The 24,733-nt window shown below is 45.9% G+C and overlaps 1 protein-coding gene across 1 annotated transcript in view; it reads right to left on the bottom strand.

The window, feature by feature from the left end:
• ROR1 (receptor tyrosine kinase-like orphan receptor 1) overlaps window positions 1-24,733 on the bottom strand; it is a 53,401-nt gene that overhangs the window by 28,009 nt on the left and 659 nt on the right. Inside the window, exons 2-3 of the mRNA XM_010135625.1 lie at window positions 12,385-12,672; window positions 10,390-10,420 (exon numbers count right to left, since the gene is read on the bottom strand). Coding sequence (XP_010133927.1) covers window positions 10,390-10,420; window positions 12,385-12,672 — 319 coding nt within the window. The remainder of the gene's footprint in view (window positions 1-10,389; window positions 10,421-12,384; window positions 12,673-24,733) is intronic.

Below are 24,733 nucleotides of genomic sequence, written 5' to 3'. Positions count from 1 at the left end.
CGTGCGTGGTTTTAATTATCAGGATAAATAATGTAACACCTTATAATCTTCCTCCTCGCACTTAATGATTTTGTGATGAAGTAACACTAATTGCAATTGAGTAGGTAACTACATGCAGACGGGCTGTGCAATGATGTTATCCTTAGAGGGAAACTCATGCTGAAGGTTTTACACCGTATTGCAGCAGTGAAAGCACCTTGGGTCACTACAGACTTATTCCCATTTTCAATGTTTTTACTAGACTGAACAAACACTTGCCCCAAGACTGAAACCACTGGTTCTCCTAAAGGCTGCGGAAGCCCAGGGTAAACTCTTAAGTTGAGCTCGGTGTGATTGACACGTCCTTGCAACAAGGAGCCGCACTGTTAGTTCAGGGTGAGGATTGTTCCCTCCAGCTTCACGTGGGCTTCACAGCTCCTTCATCACCAGGCTCTGGCTCACAGCACTCCTGACGCTGGCTGACTGCAGTGCGGCTGCCAACAGCATTGGGTGGCCCTTCTAAATTACGGATTTTCAGGTGGTCTTCACAAGAGAGACTGCTTTGAGGGTGGGGATGCCTGAAGCACGTCTCTACTCTTCCACCGCTGGGAGCAGAGGAGCTTGCTCCCAGCAGGGATGCTGGGCCATCCCAAGGGAGGTAGAACATTATTCAAGGTGGAAGAAGAAACACCCCATAATCACGGAACCAGTAATGAACTCAGAAGATCTAAAGATACCGGGGGGGGTGGTTAAGGACGGGAAATCTGCAGCTGCCCAGTTCCTGACTGGGCAGCAATTTGGAAGGACAAGCAGCGGTCCAGCACACAGCTCCAGGTCCGAGTTCTGGGATGTCTCATTAGGTGAAAAAGCAAAGGCTCGGTGCTGAGTCCACTTGAAGGGGGAGGAGAAGCATGAAGTGCCCATGGGAAGGGGGGGGCAGGAAGAAGGGGATTATATGTGGACAGAGATGACTTTTCATGTGGGTGAAAGGGAGCCTAGGACAGGAAACAAAACCATCTCTCGAGGCCACAGACACTGCCTCACCCCATTCCAGTGCCCACGCTTTGTTTGCAATACTGTAATTATTATTATTGCTATTTTTTGTTCCCTTGAATAACTCCTACCACAAACAATCAGAGCTTTCACCACCCTAATGTTTCAACTGTTTCATCTTAATTCATTTTTCAGCCCACTGAAGTGAGGCTGGCAGCTGGCTGATAAAACAAAAACCTGCTGTAAGCTGAGACACGGCACACCAGTACGATCTGATGAAGCTCTCACAGATCCTTCAAGGCTCCTCCTTTTCTTGGTTTCCCATCACCACAAACTGAAAATAGCCAAAGAGGATTTGTTTAAGCTGTTGTCAACAACAGCTGGGAACTGAAGTAAAAGAACAAAATGAGAACGAGATTGAGATTTCCCTGCTAAGGTTTTACTACCTGGTTATGCAGGATATTTTATTACAACCACAGAAGCATTATAGGCCTTTAAAGAGGATTTCCCTTATAATTTAAGGCCTTACGGCATAGGGGAATCTCACTGTATCTTGGAGACGACCTCACACACTAACCAGTTTCTGGTTTTGACCATTTATTTCACGCTTTCCACCTGACCGACTCCCGTGGCTGCGCAAACTGCCGGGAGCCCCGGAAAGTGCTGCAAGGACAATCGGCCACCAGAAGTCTTTCATTGACTGTCTTATCCCACTGCAGGCTGGTGGGGAGGGAAATCAAGGAGGCTGGGCTTTTTGTTGTGTTTTGAGTTTTGTTTGGTTTTTTTTTTAACTGCTTAAGATAGACCAGCAAACCCCCGAACAGAACAGAAAGCTCCAAAAGCCTGGGACTGAGAGGGAGGAGGTTCTTGCGCATGGGCTACATCGTCAGATACACCCCTTCTCCCCAAAACAACAGTATTCATCCCTATTTCAGCAACTCTCAGATGAAGAGCCACTGAAGAAGGTACTGTGTGGTAAATATACACAAATAAAACAACAGACCAATAATCCCTGCCAGAAACTTTAAGATACTGTGTTATCCAAGACACGAATCAGGTCCAATCCCACATGACTCAGGGACACTCTAAAACATCGTTTTTAATTTGCTCTCTTTGAGGACAAGACATACATTCAGGGCAAGTCCTTTCCAAAATAAAGCAGCACAAAGGCGGGCTCTGTTTAGCCAGGACTGTAACCTGACCTGGTCCAGGAAGGGCAAAATTAATTGTGATACTGTTAGATCTTGCCTCACAGCCTTCAGGCTCAAAGAAATCCTTGTCAGGCATTTAAATTGCTCATGTGATTAGAGCGAAACAATAATTTTTTGAGGAAAATTGTCTTAAGAGAGAAAACATCATCTCCTGAAAACGGGAATGTTTCACAAAAACAGAGTGGTTTGGACAAAACCACTGTCACAATCTTTAAGCGGTACAGAGGGAATGTGGGGGCTGGCTTCAGAATAGCCTGTATCTGGAATGACCACATGCAAGACGGGAAAACCAAGATGGGAAAACCAGGTTACACCTCTGCTTTAAAGCACAGCCAGCATCTTCCTCCTCCCCAGGGAGCAGATGCTGGGCTAGGGACTAGGCAGCAGTTATTTTCTGAGAAAAATGCCTAATGGTCTCAGCTTCATTTCAACACAGAACAAAACACTGAAGGCTCCACATGTTTCATCAAATCCAATACTTTTTTCCAACCAGCCTTAACTGCAGCCTCAACGTGGAGCTTAGTAGCACAAGTCCTCTGTCCTGGGGTGGGTTGAACTCCCACCCAGACAACTTCTGCCAGACAGCTCAGTAGGAAAAAGGCCTCTGCGGGACACGAAGGCTACATAGCGTTAATAGGAACAATATTGGCAGGTCTGATTATTTGGTTTAACTCAAAAGACTCAGCTTATTATCAAACTTAGTCAGATGCAAATTGCCAGCTGTGCATAATGTTCTAAAGGTGATCTCCATAAACACAAGGCTGCAGATGATCAGCATAAGCATTGCAACTTTTCAGCCTTTCCTGATGTTTTTTTTTCCTTTTGTTGCCAAACTGAAAAAACTTCAAAGTGATCCTCATTTTGCTCCTTTTTAAATAAGTCAGGAAAATACGCGCACAGCCTGTAACACAGGGCCAAATTCTGTAATTACAGGATTTCTGTAAGTGTTTGTATAAACACCGACAATTGAGAGCCACCAGGAGAGAAAGGAGAATCCACCCTCTATCCGCGCTTTATGTACCAGCCCTCCAGGTTCCTGCATGGGATTCGAAATGTCCTGAGGTGTTAAAAAGTGACAATAAAGTATCTGAGCCGAGTTTATACTGAGAGCGTAAATTCGCATTGCAGTGTTATTCTCAGCACTTATCAAACACGGTCACACAAGCTCAGTGCAGAGCTGAGAACTGATTTTGCCAAGAAATTAAACAGCCAAGAAATTCGATAACAGCAATTGGTGTCCCTGTCCTTAGGTACCACAGAGCAGCTGCTGAGGTGAGCTGGGTGTAGCAGGATGCTGCACTAAGCTGCCTGCGTACACTTGTGCTTAAAAAAGATGCGGTGAGCAGGCAACGGTGCTACTCAGCAGCGGACAAGTTGGCTTCAGGACAAGGGGATCAAAATACTGGAGTCAAGGTTTCAAATCCCCAGTCTCCTGGGGTCTTGCTACAAAGCCTGTGTGCCACGTCAGGGGTTACTGACTATGCAACTGGGACATAGTAAAGCCTTGTAGAAATAAGCCAGAGTCCTCTTCAGATCCTGGCTGTGGCGTTCCACAAAGGCCATTTCTACAGCAAACATTTATCTGCCTATGCAGTTGCTATGGGTGATCCTGTGCAAAGTGAAAACAAATCCAGTTCTTCATAACACATTGTCTTTTCCCTTGGATTTTGGAAATGCATTAGGAACTCTGGCTCCCCATGTCCAGTCACAACGTACTTTAATCCTTTCTCCCCCCACTTAAAAAAATATTGACATCAGAGTAATTAATTTGTTTTCAGGTAATAGAACTATGTCCCCATACTGTGTCATACCTGTCCTTTGTGCCACACGAAGACAGAAGGGCTTTCGGTCTGCACTACAGGCAGATAAGAGTGGAACACTTCAGCTAAAATTCATAAGAGCTTCAGCTAAAACTGAAGAGCTCTGTAGTGAAGAGCTCAGATTTTTGCAGCATCGCTCACTGGAAAACCAGTGGATGATGCACAGCCACAGCCAACAAGAACAACCCAGTGGCACAGGGTTTGTGCTGGAGACAAAATTCAGTTCTCCATTTCATTACAGGCTACACAGGCAATAGCTTGGGCAAGCCACCCCCAGGGGTCCAATCCAGACAAGGTGACAAATGTCACCAGTGTGACGTCAGCTGCACCTGAAGTAGCACAAACTGCAGCAGTTAAGGCAACTGAAACACACCTTTAATCTTACTCTGGCTCAGTTTCCTGTTCGTGGTCTGGGAGATAGGAGGAGACAAAGTGGTAAAGGATCCTGGAGTTCTTAGATAAGGTGTATATTTAGGTACCTAAGCACTTCGAGGTAGATAAAAAGGACACTAGAATCCTGTCTATAACCAATTCCTTCAATACAAGACACAAATATGGCTTCCTAAGCCCTGTCCTACATTTACCCAGAGGTTTTAATTTAGTTTTGCTTGCTCAGGAGAGTCCAAGAGCATGTCCCCTCCTAAACCTGGTATGCCCTGGTGGCTCAGCGTCACGTTATTGCCTGTGATGCTACAGAAACATCTCAATCACAGTGGAATAATCAGAACAAGGGAAAAGGTGAGACAGTGCCGTAAGAGATAAGTGTGCACCAGATCAAAGAGCCGGTGACGAGGACAAGTCCAGCTCTCCCTGGAAACATTTCAATTCCACGGCTGGCATGCTCACAGCAGATAACCCTACTCTCAGACTCTGGCAAAACGAAGAGAGTATCATTTTCACTTGAATGAAGTCATGCGACAGAGCGTAACATGGTTTCTGTCAGCATCAGCCACTCAGACGTCATCTCCTTGCCGCGTGACTTCTTTGTACAAAGATATTTGTGTTGGCCTCCACATACAACATCCCACTTCAGGTTCGCGTCTTGGATCCTATATGTTGTATGTTGCACGAACGCGCCGCGAGGCTATAAGATCCCGCACCGAAACGCGCGGGACGTGCCTTCAGTCCTCATTCAAAATCTCCACCGTTACTAAGCAAGGCAGGTACGTTCACTTCAGAGCGCGTACCTCCACTAAGGAGGTAGTTTCTGTGGCAGCCACAAAACATGTTACAGGACTGGAAATCAATACTCCTCTTTCACCAAGATCCTGGGGGTCAAGCCCTGGGGCGCAGGGGCCCTGGGCTGCTGCGGCAGGCAGCGGGCAGTGGCAGGGAGGTTGGACCCAGGATGCTGCTGGACGGGCTCTGTGGTGAATCTGCTCTTGCCTCTTTATCAGCATTTTTTCTTCTATAAAATTTCACTTCTACGGCCAAAAGGGGAAAGCTTCTCTGTTACTCTTTGACTTCCACGATCAAACATGCAGTTGGCCAAGTCTCACCTGGATGGTGGCCAGTGGTTATGCGATTTTGTTGAAATCCAGCCACACAGAGCCACTGAATAAAAGATCTGTTTTAGTAGAAAACCCAGATGTGTTTAAGCGAAAAATAAAAATCTGAATCACTGAAAAAGAGGATGGGAGAATCCTGTGGGGTTTGTGGTTTCACAAGCCTTGCAAGCTATTTCTGGGAATCACACACCCCATTTGATTTTGGGAATCAAATGCCCCTTAAAATTACAGCTCTCTCCTCTTTTCCTCTTCTCCTCGTTCCCAGTGGTTAGAACAAGAACAAAACAACACCATGTTTAGGTTATACACACAGAACAGGCTCCGTTAAGAATAAAAGGACTGTTCAAGAGCAATAGTGACACAAGGGCTGTACGTGCTCTGCTCAGGAGGTGCCAGGCCATGGTACGCACATCCAGCCTGACTGACATCCACGCTGCTGGCTCTGCACCGCACCGTAACCACTGCACATCCGAGAGCAATAACAGTGATGAGCCAGACGTTTTTCTCCTTTGAAACCTAAACCTCTGTGTCTTGTGAACTTGCAGAATACTTCCAAGAGGTGCCACGTTATTCTGCCGACGTTTCCACCATAATAAAGTCAAAAGTCTGTGTTGTTGTGTGAACTATTTCACCTGCAGGTAAAGCCTTTTTCAAATGTCCTCATGATGCAATGAATTGGTTTTGTGCAGCTCCGACATAGAATATACAGAGCGTTTCCCTGAACTCTTCCCACTGGACTACACTCCAGCAGGGTTTGCCTAGCTCACTGTTAGCCTGGACCAAGGAAAACAGCATTTTCATCTTCTCTTCAGCTAGAGCTCTCATGACAGAGCGCAAGTGTGCTCCTCCTCCTCCCATTTCAGTGACTCATACCTAGATTTCTCCTGAAGCAGGTCAAGTTCCGGGAAAGCACAGGGCCATCGCCCCAAGAAGTGGAAACAATACAAATGAAAAAAAAAGGCAATAATGATGGAAAAAATGGGGCACACAGCCGTTTTCCAGGCCAGAGTATCTCTATTGTTATATCAAATTCTCTCATCTCTGGGAATCTGCTGTGCTCTGACCTCAGCCCTTTCTGATTTTGATCTCTGAGGCAACCACAGAGACCTGAGGTTAAGAGACACGCTTCGACATCCTTAAAGGTCCAAATCCGAGGTTAAGATACACACTTCTACACTTAGGAAGGACCAAACCTTGCCGTGTATGGTGGATAAAGAGAGAGTTTCAAAGTGATGTGAAGCAAATTCAAAAATGATGTTAAAGTTAGGGTCTTTCAGGAACTTTTTCGAAGCGATGGCTACAGTGGTGCCTATATATGTGTGTACACACACACCGAAACAGGTAATGTACAAGGATACAGTGATACTTAAGTTAACTAGCAAAATGCTCCCTTGATCTTCCTGGAATTATTCAGTCGCGTTAATCGAGTTCGCATTCATAAATCCCATGGAAAAGAGAAGGGGCTAAATTAGCTGATGGTGGCCTTTTGCACCAAGAGTCACCAGGACCTGCCTTATCTGCCAGAAGAGGCCCCGCCGCAGAGTCCTGCCTGTTGCAGAGGTGCCCTTGACACCATCCACTTTACGGAAACTATTCCAGCAGTCCAAGAGCCGGAGCCGGCAGAGCTGCCCAGGTTCCTGGGCACGCATCCGGCCCGCGGGACAGAGGCGTTGGCACTCTCCCCACAGCTCACTGAGCTGCTTGTAGCTGGCGCTGTATCTGTAGTACCTTCCGGCAAAACAAAAGATAAAATAACGATTTATTTATAAAGCAGGAGAGTTGTTGCTGCTTCTTCAAGCTACGTCAGAGAGGCAGAGCAGCAGGGCACATTAACGGAATGTAACTCCACGGCCTCGCAGACAAGGGCTTTAAAGCTGACCTTTGCCAAACACAGGAGAGCTAAAGGAAGGACGTTCAGGTCAGCCAGTGCTTCACGCTGCAGCGACACCTTGGTTCGTCGTGCCCTTGTGGACTGCAGCAGTGTGTTTCTGCTGGATTCTCTTTCACTCGCTTCAGACCGATTTGCAAAGCAGACGCTGACAGAAGTCATCCGTTTAACCTCTTTGTTTTTCAGTCACGGCTGGCCCATCTATTTTTCTGCCATCACATCAGTGCAGAACTCTGCACCTAAACATTCTGGGAAGAAGAAGTGCTGAGCATATGGATTTTTTTAAAAACATGATCCTCAAATTAAATCCTTAACTGAACAGAACCTTCCACTCATGGTAGATTGATAAAGACAACATGGGGAAAGCCCTCCCACTGAAGTAGGCTGCTGCTTGCCATCGATTTTGTTCATTGCTCTATCGCAGAAGAAACTCATGCCGACAAGGCACAAACACAACCCAAGTATGAGTTTCCATTTCTACAACATCCTTCACAGCACTTCTCCATATTTAGCCTTCATTTAACCACTGTCTCATAACACGGTATGTCCCTGTGAGGGTGTATGGTGAGTGTCCAGCCGTCAGCCTGCGCAGCCAGGGAGGAGAGACAGAGGTGCTCGTGGATGTATTTTGGGGAACTGAATTCAGCTAACCCATGAATCCACAGTCAGTTTAGCCAAGGCACCAGCACCAATGCCCTAACGTTTGAAAAAAAATGGCAGGACAATATTTACGACCCAGCTTCCCAGACTATTCCTGAAGAAAGTGTTTCCCACGAGTCTGAAATGATGGGGAGGGAGGTCGACCATGTAGCACATCCATCACCCTGGAACTGAAATCTGAGGCTGGCATAGGTGGGGTTGGATAAAAGCAGGTATTTATCATGACTAAACTTATTCCGCATCTAATAGCAATAAGGAGTCCTAGAATGGCATTGAGACTATGAAATGACATAATAGTCTGAGTGCTCATGCATTTGAAGGGTCTCACAGGGAGCAGGCTCCAGCTTCTCTTCATATTGAAAAAATTTGAAATCAAAATACAGAAAAATTACGGTTTAATTTCTAGAACCACTTAAATAAACTTGTGTTTCAGACAAGAAAATGCATCAGAGCTGTACAAAATACTCTGTGCTGAAGGGTACTGCTGCCTTCAGCCAGTCATCCCTCAAATGGCTTTTTGTGACACTGACCTGTGTAATGTGGGCTCGCTCTTACCACAGGCACTTCCAGCGAATTTTCAGTAATTTCACAGCTACAGATTTGTCCGGGGAGATGGCTGTGTGTGAGCAGGCTCCGCAACACTCAAGACATTGTTTGCATGGAAAGAACAGCAAACAGCAAGGAACAGATTTTGAGGAATTATAAAGTCAACTATTAAAGAGGACACTTCTCTTTCTTTTCACCTTTCCACATCCTTTGTGTCCGTAAACATGTAAACCAAGAGGCAGCGAATGCTGAAAACAAAATGAAAACCTTGAAACCAGCCACTTTAAAGCCAATCTGATGTTTGATGTGGTGCATACAGAAAACGGCGATTGTTTGTTCCCTGGACATATCGGCTTTGCAGGCAGAATAAAAGAGGCCCCTGTTGAGCAGGAAGATGAGTGCTTAGTTCAGGTGGAGTGTAATACTCCTGGTCTCCAAACTAGCTCTCCTGACATTAGTCTGTTTTTCCTTCACGGTCTGCTTCCTGTGCTCACACTGCTCTCCCGCGGGTTTCTGACCACCAAGGACATGCAGTTCAACTGTACCAATTTCAGAACCCCCAGACTAGGTGGAAGTTGACACAAGCACACACCTTCTCCACTCATTAGTTAAGTCTCCAAACTGCCCCTACTTCCCACTGCACTGTGAAGCTCTCCTCCCCAGAACACTCCCCAAGTCCAAGCAAAGAGCTCCCCTTCCTAAACAAACTCAGTAATTTCACGTTGGGTTCCTTCAAAAGGGAAGACAAAACCACATTTTATGATGTTCCATTAGAGGGCATCATAGCATGTCCTTTTGTGGTCAGATTCTTCCCCTAATTTATATCCTGCAATTCTTCTGCAAGCCCAGTCAGGAACATTCACATCCTCAAGGTTTTGCATCCCTTATAATCATGTTAATAGTTTCAATTTATGATTTAGCTGGTATAATATTTTTCTTCAAATAGTGCAGTTTCCCTCCCCAGGACAGGCAGGTTTGCGCTACTGTTCCATGTAAGAGGTGAATAAACTGGATGCACCATCACAAAAATAATTTCAAATTTCAGAGCCGTTGAATATCACGCTTGAAAACAATAAAGGATTACAAAAGCAACTTTGAGCATGTATCTTGAAACCAGAGAGGAAAAGAAATGCATGTTCTTAAAAGCTACCAAAGAGAGAAGCTGTTACCGTTAAGGTAAATTGAGGTAAATCGGTCCCTTGACCCTTAACAACTGCCAAAACACAACAGTGTGGCAACTGCTCAGACGCAGCAGCAGGAGCCAAACTTGAGTTCCACGATACAGCGAGCTGCTGAAAAAGCAGCCGCTACTCCCACCCACGCACTCGATCTTTAAAAACACCATTTTAAGACAGTTTACTAATACAGGTACAGATTGATACAGATACAGTTTACGACTGCCAGTCCCCTTCAAATCAGTAAGAAGTCCCTAGGTAGTAAATTCTGCTGCTAGTGATAAATATTTTCTGGATCGGGCCATGATGTGTATGAAGATCAGTTTCTACTCATACCCAGGTACACTGAAACGGGGTCAAAGACTGAAGGCACCAGAGATCTAAAGGTAATAATATTAGAAACTAAGAAATCTAGGATAAGAAATAGGAGTTGACATGGTAACATGAAAATATATCTACGAGACGGATGATTCGGTTATAATAAATTACCACACTATCTGACTTAAAGTGGAATGTAAAAGTGCCCCTGTCACACAAAATAAAAAATGAACTCGTGACTGCTGAAGCGCGAGATGAATGAATCGACATAACAGACATGAAATGACTTACGATGATCCTGGACTTGCTGTTGGCGGGGGACCTGGAAAAGCGACAGAAGAAAAACAGCGTGATGAGTTATGGTGAGGTAGCGAGCGGGAAGCTTTTGAAAACCTTTTAAAAGATAAAAGTAACAGCCTGTCATGTTGGATGGGGTTTATGCAGTTCATCAGACGAGCCACAGTTGCTGTATCCTGCAGCAGTGACTGTCTGCAGAACACCGCAGAGGAGGACAACGGACAGGTCAGGCACCTTACAGCAAACCACAGGAGGCTGTACAAAAGCATGTTGTAACTACAGCTGGGAGAAAACAGCATCATTTCCCCCTATCAATCTTCATTATTCACCCTAGGCCTGACTCAGATGCACTGATGGAGTTTGCTCTGGCCTCAACGGGCTTTGGCAGAGAGGGTTTTGCTGTTACTGCCCTCGGTGCTTCTACGCCGGCAGCTACGGGAAGGGCTGGGCAGGCTGCAGTGCGTGTCCACCGGCATGGCGCAGGCTGCAGCGTCGGCTGCAGCAGGTTTCAGGGAAGTTCATATTAATATTTTCTTGAGAAACTGAATTGTGAGTTTAAATATTGCTCCAGTCAGAAAAAAGAAAACATGCACTGTTTTATACAGGAGCATCTATAAAAAGTATCATTTTTCAGGTAAAAACCTCCTGTGTTTAAGGCTAAAGGACAACAACTGTCCTATGAGAGAACATCTAGTGATTGATTTCTTACTAGAATTTACAAAATGTGGAGCTGTATGAGAAAAAAGACTATGAAATTCATCACACACATCATTCACTGAGTGTTACTTCATAAAATCACAGAATTGCTTTGGTTGGAAGAGACCTTTAAGATCGAGTCCAACCATTCCACCAGCGCTGTCAGGTCCCCATGGACCCCTGTCCCTCAGCACCACCTCCACACGCCTGGGAAACCCCTCCAGGGCCTTGGGCTGGCCCCCTGTCCCTCAGCACCCCCTCCACACGCCTGGGAAACCCCTCCAGGGCCTTGGGCAGCCTGCAACACGCCTGCACAACCCCAACGGGACACAAATGGCTCCCCAGGGACAACCTCAACCTCCCCTGGTGCAACTGGAGGCCGGTTCCTCTTGTCCTGTCACTTGTTCTTGGGGAGCACAGACTGACCCCCACCTCGCTCCAGCCTCCTGTCAGGGAGTTGTCAGAGCCAGAAGGTCGCCCCGGAGCCTCCTTTGCTCCAGGCTCAACCCCCCCAGCCGCTCCTCAGCGCATTGTGCTCCAGCCCCTGCCCCAGCTCCACTGTCCTTCTCTGGACATGCTCCAACCCCTCAATGTCCTTCTGGCAGTGAGGGGCCAAAACTGAACTCGGGATTCGAGGTGTGGCCTCCCCAATGCTTAACTAAAGAGGAATTTGTCCAGTTCCTGAGAGGATTAACACCGGCTCTGTACAAACATCCTCATCTCAGTGAATTATTTTCCTCTGAACACAGAGGTGTAGATGCACAAAACCTGTTCTAAGTTGGAATCTTCTCAGTTGTAAGATCAGCTTTGAAGGTAATTATCTCAATATAAACGTTTTCTTTGACGTGCTTATTTCACCTGACAGGTATATATACATATATTTCACCAACATGCCTCCAATCTACACCGCAAGCTGACTCTCCTCACTCAAGACAAAAGAGGTCACTCAGGCACTTGAGAATAAAGTATTTTTTCTCCTCTGGCCTGAAAACACCCAGGTTGCATATTAATGAACCTGCGGTTTAGTGACCACCCCTGTTTCAGTCCAGCTTCCAGGACACTTTTATATAGCAAAAGCCACCGCTGCAGCTGGCGACATGAGCATCCCAGTGAGTAAAGGAAAAACAGGCAGAGAGGCAAAGCTGCCTCGGAGATGCTCCCAGAAACAGGCTGAATCAGACGAGGGGCTGATACCACGACGTCAACATGTTCATTCACAGTGGATAAACACACCTTTCTCCAGAGCTGTCTTTCTCAGGAACAGTTTGAGCAGCTTAAAAGGAGAAAACTCACCAAATTTCACGAACAGCACACCAGTTGTAGAGACGGTCTTCCTGCCATTAGTCGCGACACACTGGAAGTAGCCAGTGTCTGTCGTGTCAAGGTTCCTTATTCGCAGCCGAGACCCATAGCTGGTGGCACGGAAGGAGATCCTGCGGGGCTCCTGGACAACAGGCGCATCGTTTTTCAGCCAGCGGACCGTCGGAGGAGGGTTGCCAGAGACTTTACAGTGCAGCTCTGCAGTCTGGCCAAGGGTGGTGGTGATGTTATTCATGGGTTCATCGAGCGTCAAGAAGTAATCTGTTACATGGAAAGAAAAAAGCGTGACTAAAGACCTCCAGCTCATGCTTGTCTTTGAAAGGGAAATAAAGGGAGTGGTTATCGGGTTTAGTAAAAACCAGTAATACTCATTAATTGATGGTTCAGGACAGGCAATGGGTCTCACGCAGATTTGCATGGCAATAAAAGGAACAAATTGTGGAATTTCCATTGCACCGTAGTAATGCTGTATGATGAGTAATGAGGATCATATCTAGGAGATGGAGACTTTTGTCTGACCATTTCTCTCACTAGGATACTGAAGCTTATCCTAAATCTGAAATAGGTCTTATGATAAGCGCAAGCAGAAGGTGAAGAATTCTTTTGTTAAGACAGAGAATGTTAAATCAAAATTTAGCAAAATTAATCTCTTCTAATCCACCGGTGAGCACTGCCTTCTCCTGTCAAGTGCTATTTCATCCTGCATCGACCAGGAAAAGGACTGTTTCTAGTTAACTGTATTCAACATTTAATTAAATCCTTTAAAGGCAGTGAGCGAGATGGATTGGGGAACGGAATACTCAGGCTTTCATCTCCATGTCACAGGTTCAAACCTAACTGCAGTCATTAGTGGCCAAACCCCATTGTCATCTGCTGGCTGTCTCAGCAGGGTGGCCAAGGAACGAGGAATCCAGAGGCTGTACTCTGCTCCCGCGCTCTCAGAGCCAACCCGGGAGGTCAAGAAAAGCCGATCACTAAGTAGACCTGTGCTGTGTCGCTTATGCTCCACTGCTCTCAGGTACACCCACCGTAACTCCAGCAATAAGCCTGCCTAAAAGTATGAAAAAAACTCCAGCATGTATAAAGATAGTTTAGTCAACTAACGCCTAACTAATCCACCTCCCCAATTATTTATTTTAATCATGTCCTTACTAGCTGCTCCCTTTATGCTGTTTTGTGCACAGCAATATCTCTCTCCTTTGTTCCATCTGTTGCAGCCCTTACCCTTTGTTTGCAGAGCACTTCACACACGGCGTCCCTGTGCTCATTTGGTCCCGAGGAGCCGTGAGGATAAACATTTCCCACAAAGGCTCTGCCCACGCATTTTTTTGTTCCCTGCTCAACTATCCTTTTAATGTGCAGGTATGAAACTGCTGAAAATACGACTGTTACCTACGCTCCCATGGGTGTAACTCGTTAGGAAACCTGTGTATGCAGTAAAAAGGGCAGAGAGCCCGGCCCATGGTGAAGGTGGACAACAGGGTCCAATGTCTTCTGCCAGGGAAAGTCTTCAGCTCTCCACAATCACTTCTGCATGCTTGACTGCAAGACTAGAAATGTTTCTGACTTGCTATCTTAATAACCTCCCCGGGAAGCACAATCTCGGTCAGCGCACGTACTCGCAGGTCCTGTCCGCAATCTGGGTTTAATAAAGTCACGCTAATAGCGTGGAGCTGGAAAACTGCATTTAATTATCCAATGTACAGCACAGCCATTTATATAACTCCTGATAACGTTTCAAAGACTGGTTCAGTCTTCTAGAATACAACCCAGACAGAAGACAGAATGGCCTCAGTCCTGTGATGCTCTTGCTGACAAACACCACAGTAAATATAATATTTTCAAGGTTCCGTGGTATACAGGAGAAGCAAATAAAGGACTAAGGATGTAGGGAAGGTTTCCAAAAGCTGCACAAGGGTTTCAAAGCATCAGTAGGAAGGGTAAGTCAGTGAGAAAGTATGGCTGTAACGAAGAGCTATGGTGCAACTTCTCTAAAGGTACAAACAGCAACAGCCTCTTAGCATCAGAAGCTTCTGAGTCCTCTAAGTGTTCTCTACCTTCCTCCAGGAACCACTACAGAGACACCAAACCAAAATGCATCTGCTAAATTCAGCTTAGTCCTCAAATCCAACCATTCTGCATCCAAATCAGATCGAGCAGATCACCTGAGATGAGAATTAAACCAGGCAGGGTTCAAGCAATCGGAAGCTTCATGAGAAGACCTTGTTCACAGAGAGAGCAGTTCTGTAACTGAAAACAAGATGAAGGTCTAACAGAATTTCCAAAGAACCTTGGACTGTTACTGAGGCAAACAAAATTACAACCATTCCTTCCCTGGCATGCACAGAAGCCACCCATTGCTGCCCTTGCCTGGTGAGGAGGGGCTGAAGAGATGTCGAATTTTACTTTTAATACTTGTGTCTAACTCCCACCTACCAAAGCCCATCAAATCTACAAAGCTACCGCCACCTCCTCTCCCTTTAATAACAACTATGCAGAGAACATATGACACAGTTCCTGCCTGCAGCCAAGTTTCTGTCCGGGCCACCGCCCTGGTCACTCTCTGGTGCCATCAGCATTAACATCTCCTCCTCTGGGACCAAAGGTCAAGAAAAACAAGGGTAAATCCTCCTTCAGTGCTTTCAGCGGAAGGCAAACAGGGCTGATGACACCTCCTAAAAGGAGGTAGTGAGGGGGGGTTGATCTGTGCTCCCAGTAACAAGTTACAAGAGGAACCGGCCTCCAGTTGCACCAGGGGAGGTTGAGGTTGTCCCTGAGGAGCCATTTCTTTGAGGGACGGGGGTCCGTGGGAACCTGGCAGGGCTGGGAAGCAGGGGGACTCGAGGAGATGAGAGAGCTCTTCTAACCAAAGCAATCCTCTGATGCTGGGGCAGGCCCGCTGCTTGCACACCCGATGTGTTGCACGGCCATGGTCTGGAGGCACACCACGTTTTACCACGTTTCACTTGACAGCCTCCCTGCCATCACGGAGCTCCCCAGCTGCCCAGAGCTGACTGCCTCTGACCTAACGAATAATTTCTTAGAAACACAATGGTTCTTCCGTACGAAGTAATTACTGCACTTCTGAGAATTAACCAGTCTAGTGGCACTGGCCTTTGGAAAGTTTGAGTTTTAATCCTGGCTCTGAGCAGTCTTGGGTGAATCACTTCAGCTGTGATTTTTCGAAGAGCCAAAGGGAAGTAGACACCCAAAGCTAATCAAAGCTCACGCGGGATTTGTGCAGCTAAGTCCTTTTAAAAACAGCCTTAAACCTTTTGGCTCAATCACTCCAGCTATAAATTGAGGATAATAATCCCTCTTACATCATGAGGAGGCTGTTATGTACATTAATGAGATAATGCTCGTAAAGCACTTTGAAGGTGAAAAGTGCTACGCTGGGATAAGCGCGCTGTTGTTGCATTTTAAGTTAAATCTCAGGGTTTCGAGAACCTTACAAAAGCTGGTCCGTATTTTAGAGTTGCACTCTATAAAAACATTCGGGAAACATTTTAATTTACAGAAGTATGAGAGAATAGCCTAAAAAAGTTCTAAATAAAATTTAGCCCACCTATAATTTAATAATGGTCAAACCGATTTTTTTTTAATTTGTAAAAACAGTTTACTGCTGGGCCCAGACCCTGGATGCCAAGTTTCAGCCCACAGAGAATTTTTTTTTTTTAATGGCTGAGTTATAAAGCCTTGAAAAATGCTGACAGCCCCTTTACTAAAGCAGCACTAGCGGGTGCCCTATAATGAACTTTTAAATGACTTGAGATAATATCTGGAAAGCCAAGCCTGAAATATATTTCTGGGTTTGAGCCATTGCCAAGGCAAACACAACACATCATAAGTCATCTTCATGATTCTAGGCGCATAAATTGGAGACACTGCGTATAAAATCCAAATATTAGGTATCCTTCATGGCCTAACTTTTTGCTGGTTTGATGTTACAGAACAGCAACAGCTGTGCAAGGACGAAATGTAGAGCGTTGCGTGTCTCCAAAGAAGAAAAGCGTGTGTATTTCCACAGCTCCGTCTTGACATTGTTAAATAGGAGCCTGCCCGCTCGTAATAAATCCTGAGGTATTCTACTACTTTTAAGTGGAACCCAGGTGGCTTTCAAAATAAAAGCTCGTCCTTGCTGGCTAAGGAATGTTAATCTCCTCTGTGACCACATGGTTACTCTATCTTAAATTACCAGAGACACATCTTAGAGCAGTAACACACTCTTTGCTCGGAGGAGGGTTTTGCTGACCACAGTGCGACCTTTCTTCCCCCCAGCACTGCGTGTTTCTGATTTCACTAGGTGTTTAAAGCACAATGGGGATGCAGGATTAGACCCTGAAATGTTGATTTTATGAGAAGAATTGTCGTTTCATTTATCCTTTTCTTTATGCCCTTCTGATCTTCCAGAATTTTCAAAGAAAAGCTAAAATTAAAGTCTCCAAGTCATCATAAGCCTGAAAACAGCTTTAATCCAGGTGCAACAGAGAGGCCAGTGTGCCAAGTTACTTCCCATTATAGACATGTAACAACACACTTCTCTGAAAGGGAACATCTCCAGACCTTGTCTCCAGTAACCCTACAGCTGCGGGGGCACCGTTTCCAGCTGCTGCTCTGGAGAATAAGTTTAACTCTGGATTTGACAGTTCAAATCTGCATTGCAGCACATAAAGCAACCACCCAACCTGGCTGGAACAAGGCAGCTGGGACACCAGGTTTGGCATATCACTGGCTCTTCGTCATACTTTGGCAAGAAGAAAAAGTGTCTCGGACAGAGACTCCAAGACAGATACGTTTACTGATCGGTAACTTAAAGAGCTGATAATCTTTGTCTAACGGGAAAGAGCCTGTTGGGCACATCAGAGAGTCTGACGCTGTCAGTCTGATTTAATATACTTTTCTGGAAAGAAGCATTTTCATTCATTCTGAGCTTTGGATTATCTGCGTTAGCCCCATCTGATGCTACTCTTGGACATGCCCTGTACTCGCATGTATCAGCATCACCATCGAGCTCAGACAGTTGGAAATTTTCTATAAGGAATTGTTCTATTTGAAGAAAGTCAACAATGCGGAGCCCACCCAGCCTGAAGATGCTGGAGGGGTTTGCTGGGCGTTCCACATGTTCAATCAACTTGAGTTTTAAGCTAAAGAAGGAACCAGCAGGATTTCTGACTGGAGTGTGGCCACAGTTAGAGCACATACTTCATAGCAGGAAAAACGATGAACCATGGATGGCTCGATCAGCTCAGAACTCATGAAGGAAGACAACTCCTGGCAGGTCCGATCTGTGGGTCTGACTGACAGATCCTTCTTGAAAAGGGCAAAAGGAACACTCCCGGCTGGAATTTCACCCATTTTAAATGGATAAAAGTGGAGGGATGACAGTGGGAGGAAAGGGACACCCCACTCAACCCATGATTTGGGAACCCATACAAAGAATAACAAAGAAGTCCAGGCAATCAAGTGGAAATATTCAGTGTCACTGTCTTGAGACAAAAGGAAATACTCTCCTGCCTTTGCTTGCCCAGCTCATTTTCAAGCGAGTTTCCTCAGTGATGTGTATGTGCAAGACTTAATTTGGGATCCACGCTGCAGCTCTGGGTTGGGCTTTCCCTTCCCAGACACTCTCCCAGACACTAGAGGGTTTAGTGTCACCTGAGGATCATTTACTGAACTGAAGCAGGCTGACCGCTATCCCACGTTTTATGGCTTTTCAGATGTTCATGTGTGACATCCACTGTAGTGGCATTCTCAGAATTAATTGCCACTTTCTGATAATTAGCAGAATAGAGACTGCCCTGGGCCATAGATGAGGAAGGGCTTGTGGAGGGAAACTGGAGCACAGAACTCCAAAAACATATCTGGGCCTGAGCACCTGAATCCCACCACTTTTGGACAGGAACTGGACAACTCACCGCCCTTCACACCAACGTGAATTCTTAATACACATCTGAGAGTTCACATCTGCCTCTCCTTTTATGAGTTGACTTCCAGGTTTAAGGACAGATGTCTTGGTGATAGCTTTGATGCTACAATCTGGCAAGGGGAAACAAAGCTTTTCTTTACTCAGGAACCAGTTTTATAGCACAAGTTGGAAGCCTCTAAACTTTATCTCAAAAAAGTGATTTGGAATCGGTAAACAAATGTCCACATCCAGTTACAAGCCCAACTACTGAAAACCATCAATGGATTTTGTTGTCACTTTAGAAGCTGCTCTGCAGTAAAGAGCCACATTTGAAAACCCAGCTTAAAGGAAGGGTGTAGAGAAAGGTATGTGCCTTAAGATTAATGCCGTAGAGTCAAAGAAAAGCTGTTATTTTTGACATTTTGACACAGCATCACTTCAGGATCTGGTTCTTATTAGCCCTTTCTGTGCCTTTAAAAGGTCTATTTTTTTAAAAACCAAAAAATGTCAGGAAATTTGGAACAGAAACTTACAATAAAACACGTCCCTTGACCCTCTGATCAATCAATCTTTCAAATAAACAAAGATAGCTGGATGAGCCAGGAAGGGTTGTTATATATAGTTACCTTATGTATACTGGTCAGATATTCGCTGCACGCACCGAGGTTACCTAAAAAACCCGAAGTAAGGGACGCGTTCTGCGGAAGATTTTTGCCACAAATGCCTAACGTTAGTCAGGGTGGTTTCTGTCTCGGGTTGTGTTCTGTGACCTTCAAATTTCACACCCTGTATTATTTATAAATGAGACATTCAAGTAACACAAATTCTCAAATAAAAACGTACACTCTGTCAGTGGAAAAGCAAACAAAAGGAGCTAATGTACTGTGGCTAAAAAAATTTTCAAACAAAGTAGCAGTAATTTACTGCCTCGCTACTAACGGGACCCCACAAATAGAATCAGAATCCTGAACCCCGCCAGGGGAGCTTGATTTACCAAATATCCCCCAGATAATAAAGGAAAATAAAAAGGTAAATTGTGCATGAATGTGAAAGCTGTAATTCTTCCCCTTTCACCACGCGTCTCAAATTCACATCCAGTGATTTCAAAAGAAAATCGGGAAATCTCTAAAGAACTGGGGCTCAAGTTAGGAGGCCTCAATCCACCTGGTGTTCTCCACGTTCAGGTTTGTTTATGGTTTTTAAGATGTAGTTTGCCTAAGAGTCAGTTTCTCCCTGGGACATCAGAAAGATTTTCCTCATAAGAACTCATGCCAGGTTGTATCCCTGCCTGGAAAGTCTTGCCAAGGCAACAGCTTTAGCCTGGATTTGCTTCTTCTCTCCCGAAGCCGAAGGGTCTGTCAGCAGCACATACCTGCCGGGATGTTCTGCAGACCTTTTGATGCTCCCTGGCCTCCTCCTGTGCTGTAGCTGTCGTCCAGCCCACCCTGCCAGGGGATGCTCTGCCCGCACAAGGATCTCCAAGGACTTAATGACACACTGCCCCACTCACAGGGTAGTGGAGCAGATACTGCAGCTCTCCTATCTCGTTTTGGTCTTCCACAGTTATATTCTGCTCTGGTCCAGCCCATCCCAGGGGAGGGATACTCACTACTGGTGATCCTTGTATTGATATACTCTTGAATACCGAAGGATCCCAGCTTAACCTTAAGCCACAGTGTGATTTGAGGTGCATTTTGTAAAATCCTGACTCCTGCTGCCAAGCTCTCCGGGGAACGTTTGCTATCCTGGAGCACCACGAGACTGCTGATTGCTCCAAGGTCTGTGCCAGCAGAGAGGCTGTGAGTGGCGTGGAGCTGGAAGGCCAGGCTTGGGATCACGGCAGTCTGGAAGTGAAAATGGTTCCCAAGCCCTGAATCATTCTAACGTCTCATACTTGCTTGCCAAAGCAGATAAGCCATGACAAGGGAAAGGAAAATAGTATCTGCAAAAGCTCACACTAACAGGTTTTCTTTGGAAACTAAAGGACCAAGGGAAGAGCTCCTGAGAGGAGGAGGTTCTGGCCATGAGACCACATGCTGCACCCCAGCACTGGGGTCCTCAGCTCTGGCTCAGCCACGGCCAGGACACATCCTTGCCCACAGTCAGGGAGTTGCCACAATGAATGAAGCTCCTGAGGAGGCTGCAGGTGGGCATGGGAGGACCGGGAGGACCTGATCAGGGGAAGCCACAGTGACGGCATCATTCTCTTATCAGTCCCACAGAGGATCCTATTCCAGTGAACATCCACTGAAGTTGAATCCTATTCACAGTTAAAAGAAAATAGTATTTCAAAGCTGACTCTTTCTTGGCAGACTCCAGTATAGTCTTTGCCTAAGAATGAAGAGATCCCAAACGATTCCTCTACTGTACCAGATGTAAATAGGCTCTCGTTCACATTCAGGCCTATCTATTTCTTTGTACATAAACTGACGTTTGACAGAGGGAAAAGCCTGCCCTTCCTTCCCACAATCATTTTTGTGGAAGAGAAGCAGCTGAATGAAGGGCTCTTCACCTTTTTAAATAAGGACCAGGGAAAAGAAGAGCTCACGGTAAATCAGAAGCTTTCTCAAACAATGAGCTGGAGCAGGAGCTTGTCCCATGGCGTGAAGGCAGAGAGGAGAGGCAACGCACAGGCAAGGAGAAAGGAGAAGCCAGAATGCCTTAAACAAGAAGAAAAAAAGGAAAAAAAGCACCCAGAGCCACCTGCCTTGCTGCCTCCCTGCTGGTGCACCCCAAAAGAGAGTCACTTTAAAGAATGGAGCATGGACACTAAAAGGCAGCTCCAGGGCAGAGCATCCTTGGGATGGATCTCCACTTACTCCTGGTTTCATCTGGCCTCAGATATCACCTCTTGCTGCAGCCAGAGTCAAAGAACTTCAAGACAAGGAAACTGCTTTAAGCCACCAAGAGCAAACATCCATGCCACGGCCAGTGTCAGGAGCTGTTACAAAGCCTGGTGCAATGGGGCCGTGTGGGAGCACACACGGAGGGGGACTTCCCCGAGCCTCATGAAACGATGAGCTACAGTCCTCACTGGACCTCTCCCACCCGCCGGGCAGCTGCAGGCTCCCCCAGCCTGAGGGAAATCTCAGCTAGCAACATGGGGGTGGAAGGTTTCGCATCCTGCCACTGACCCCCTGCCATGGGCCTTTTCCTACCTTTTCTCCCTGAAGTTCACTTATTTCTCCTTATATAATAAAATATTGATTGGATCACATTTTCATTTCTTTTTTTCCCTCATGGCATTCCCTCTGCATGCCGTGATTTACCAGTCGGAAAAGAGAGAGAAATGCTCACAGCTAAATTTTCCTTATTTTTAAAGTGATCATTTTTTATTTTTTATGCACAGTTTGTTTGGTTTTTTAAGGTTTTGGTGAGAAACCACCTCCTCCCTTCCATCAATCGCTGCTTTCAACAGCTCTTCACGGGTGGCTGCGTCTCTTTTAAATTCATTTCCTGTTAAAAAGAATAAACAGGCAACTGTTTAATGCTGTTGATTTAGCTTATTTAATAGAAATTGAAACCTGGACAGGGCTCAGTTGTAAGATAACCACTGCAGAACTTACCCAGCTAGGAAAAGCACCACATTAAGTAATTATTTCAAAATGTGGAATATTGTTTAGTGAGACTATGAGCTGTTCCTCCTTCCCAAACGCAGGAGAGAGGCTGGAGGAAGAGATGGTCATTTCCAAGAGGCGGCAGGTAGAGTCGGGGCCTCTTAAAGCTGACGGCGGCTTAATTGGGAAATTTGGCTGGAAACCGCTTTCATGCGGTGAACTCAGTAGGCTCTAAACTGAGTTTTACTGAGACGCCTGCGTGGCCTCATGGCTGGCTGCAGCACAGACGAGTGGATGTTGATTTCTGGAGGTGCTTGTTTGCAAAAGAAATGGAAACTAAGTGCATGCCTAATTTTCTCCTCTGAGGTTTCAGCTGACGGAGTCAGCGTGTGCTGCAGAGGATTTGGATTTATACAAGCAAGAGTTTGAAAGACCTTCAGTAGAACCAGCAGCTCCTGCATTAAAGCCCCTGCTTCTCTCTTAGACAAGACAAAACGTGTGCGCCTGACTGTGCTTGTAGGCAGCTGGGAGAACCCACCCCTCTGACTCAGCTTCTTGGGCAGCAAATGTGTTTTAATCAGATATGTAAATCTGTGTTTAGGTGTGTAGGCTTCCAGCAGTCTAAATGCTAATCAGCTCGAGCAAAGGGGCGGTAATCCCCCAGGAATGCAGGGTTCAGCTCCACCAGTGGTAATTGCCACATTCCAGGTGGATTAGAAGTGTGAAACTTCATTTTACCTGTTCCTGACAATAGAGCTCGGGAACAGGTGCCATGGAACCAACGTGGCCACTGGTTTAATCACCAACTCAGAGGCCAGGCTCGACGCTGGCACAGAAAGCGCAAGGTTTGCTTTGAGCAGTAAGATGGCTCAATGTCCAGGATGGTGGCAGTCGCTTGAGTTTTGCCTTTGCTCGCTCTGGAGCTGCTGCTTCCCAATAGAGCAGCAGCTGGGAGGTAACATCTGAAACCTGGCTGAAACATCTTGGTGTGGAGAGTATCACCCTGGTCATAAGAAACCAGTCTATACAACATCCCCCATTAGAAGTAACAACAAAGCAGCTAGTGGGGGCTATTTTTCAGCACAGATCAGATACAAATTACTGTAAAATGACATTATTTCCAGTATCTCTCCTGTATCTTCCCCTCTGGGTTTTGGTTGGAGGCACGGAGCTTTCCCTGCAACACCGAGCAATCTGTGGGTGCTTTACCAGTTGAACACTTGGACTCAAAGTGGAGAAATAGAATATATATCGCTGGTGAGCATTTGCAAAAAATATGTCCACTACGTCAGCAAAGCATGACCCTGTCTTCTCCTGTGGTCATGGGGTGGGTTCCTAGAGAAAAATTGACCCTACAGTCGACCCACCTAGTTGAGGTGGCCTGCCAAGGACATCATAAGAACTAAGACTGAATTAAGACTGTCTGATTGCCTTCTCTCTCGCATTTCCTGACTTCTGAGAGTCTGGCCTTGTGCCTTAACTTGCCTTTTCTAGGCCATTTTTGAAAAAACAAACAAAGCTGCCAAACAAGTAAAGAAAGACATGGAAATCCTGTTTGGGAGAACGACCGCTCTCACTGCTGCACAGCTTCGGGACATTCCCTGAGCACAACCTGGGCTTGGGGACCTGCCATCAGCACCTGGGTGAATCACCACAGAGAGGTAAGACATCCGTTCTGTCAACGCCTCCTTTCAGCAGCTTGCGGTTTGTTGGGAATTCTCTGCTAATGCCTACATGCTTCTCTCCCTTTCCCGCCAGCGAGCACAAGCCCTTTGACTTCCATCTTCTCCAATGTGTCCTGGATCATTAGAAAGTCCTGCTCCTTCCCTGGTGGGAAGGCAGACGTGACAGAGACGACCTTGCCTTAAAGTACCCAGAACTACATATTCTCTTCATACTTGAGCACAGAAAACATATTTATGCATGAACACAAAGGATTATGAACACATGTTGCATAAAAACACATTAACAAAACACAGACAGAAACATCCGACAAAACCCTCCACGGCAGAGCTCCACTATGGGAAATTCCTAAATAGTTAAAGGTTGGCAAAGCAGTAAGAGAGTGAAAAGAGAGGCTGACAAATTGCACAGCTACTGCGGCCAACAGCATCCTCCACTGCAAACCTTACGGAAGAAGCATTTCCAGGACGAGAATGATGCAGGAGCTGCAGGCCACCGCCCAGCAATAAGGGCTAGGGGAAGTTCCGCAAATTTGGGTTAAATAATTGGTGCATAATTTACAAATGAAGGGGAATGAGAAATACATCCCTTTTTTTACACTATCTGCACTTCAGAGAGTTCCACATCACACGTAATTACCACCTGCAAATGTACTTCCCTCCTCTATGAATCCAAAGCCTCAAATTTTCATAATAAAACACATCGAGGCAAACTGACTCCCTGATAATTGTTAATTTTGAGTTCAAAGCCTGAGATCCACCAGACAAAATGTCAAGCAATTCATAAACCAACAGAACTCACATCCTGAAATATTTTTACCACATGGAACATTTTACCGGTACAAGAAACAAGCACAGCAATCTCCAGAAATCACAGAACCACACAGAATTAAATGCTGAACGATCACAAGGCAAACAACATCTACCTTAAATGCCCCCTCACCTCTTTGTTTGCTGCTTTGGCCAAGTAAAGAAGAAATACTGAGATTTTAAAAAAAGGTTTCAAAGAATCACAGAGTCACTTTGGATAGAAGAGCCCTTTCAGCTCCTCAAGTCTGTTCTCCCAGCACTGCCAGGTCCCCACTGCCCCCTGTCCCTCAGCACCACCTCCACACGCCTGGGAAACCCCTCCAGGGATGGGGACTCCACCACTGCCCTGGGCAGCCTGCGACACG

The sequence above is a fragment of the Buceros rhinoceros genome, unplaced genomic scaffold (genome assembly GCF_000710305.1).
Source record: "Buceros rhinoceros silvestris isolate BGI_N320 unplaced genomic scaffold, ASM71030v1 scaffold17534, whole genome shotgun sequence".
NCBI classification, from domain to species: domain Eukaryota; kingdom Metazoa; phylum Chordata; class Aves; order Bucerotiformes; family Bucerotidae; genus Buceros; species Buceros rhinoceros.
This window is presented reverse-complemented; position numbering and strand designations above follow the sequence as displayed.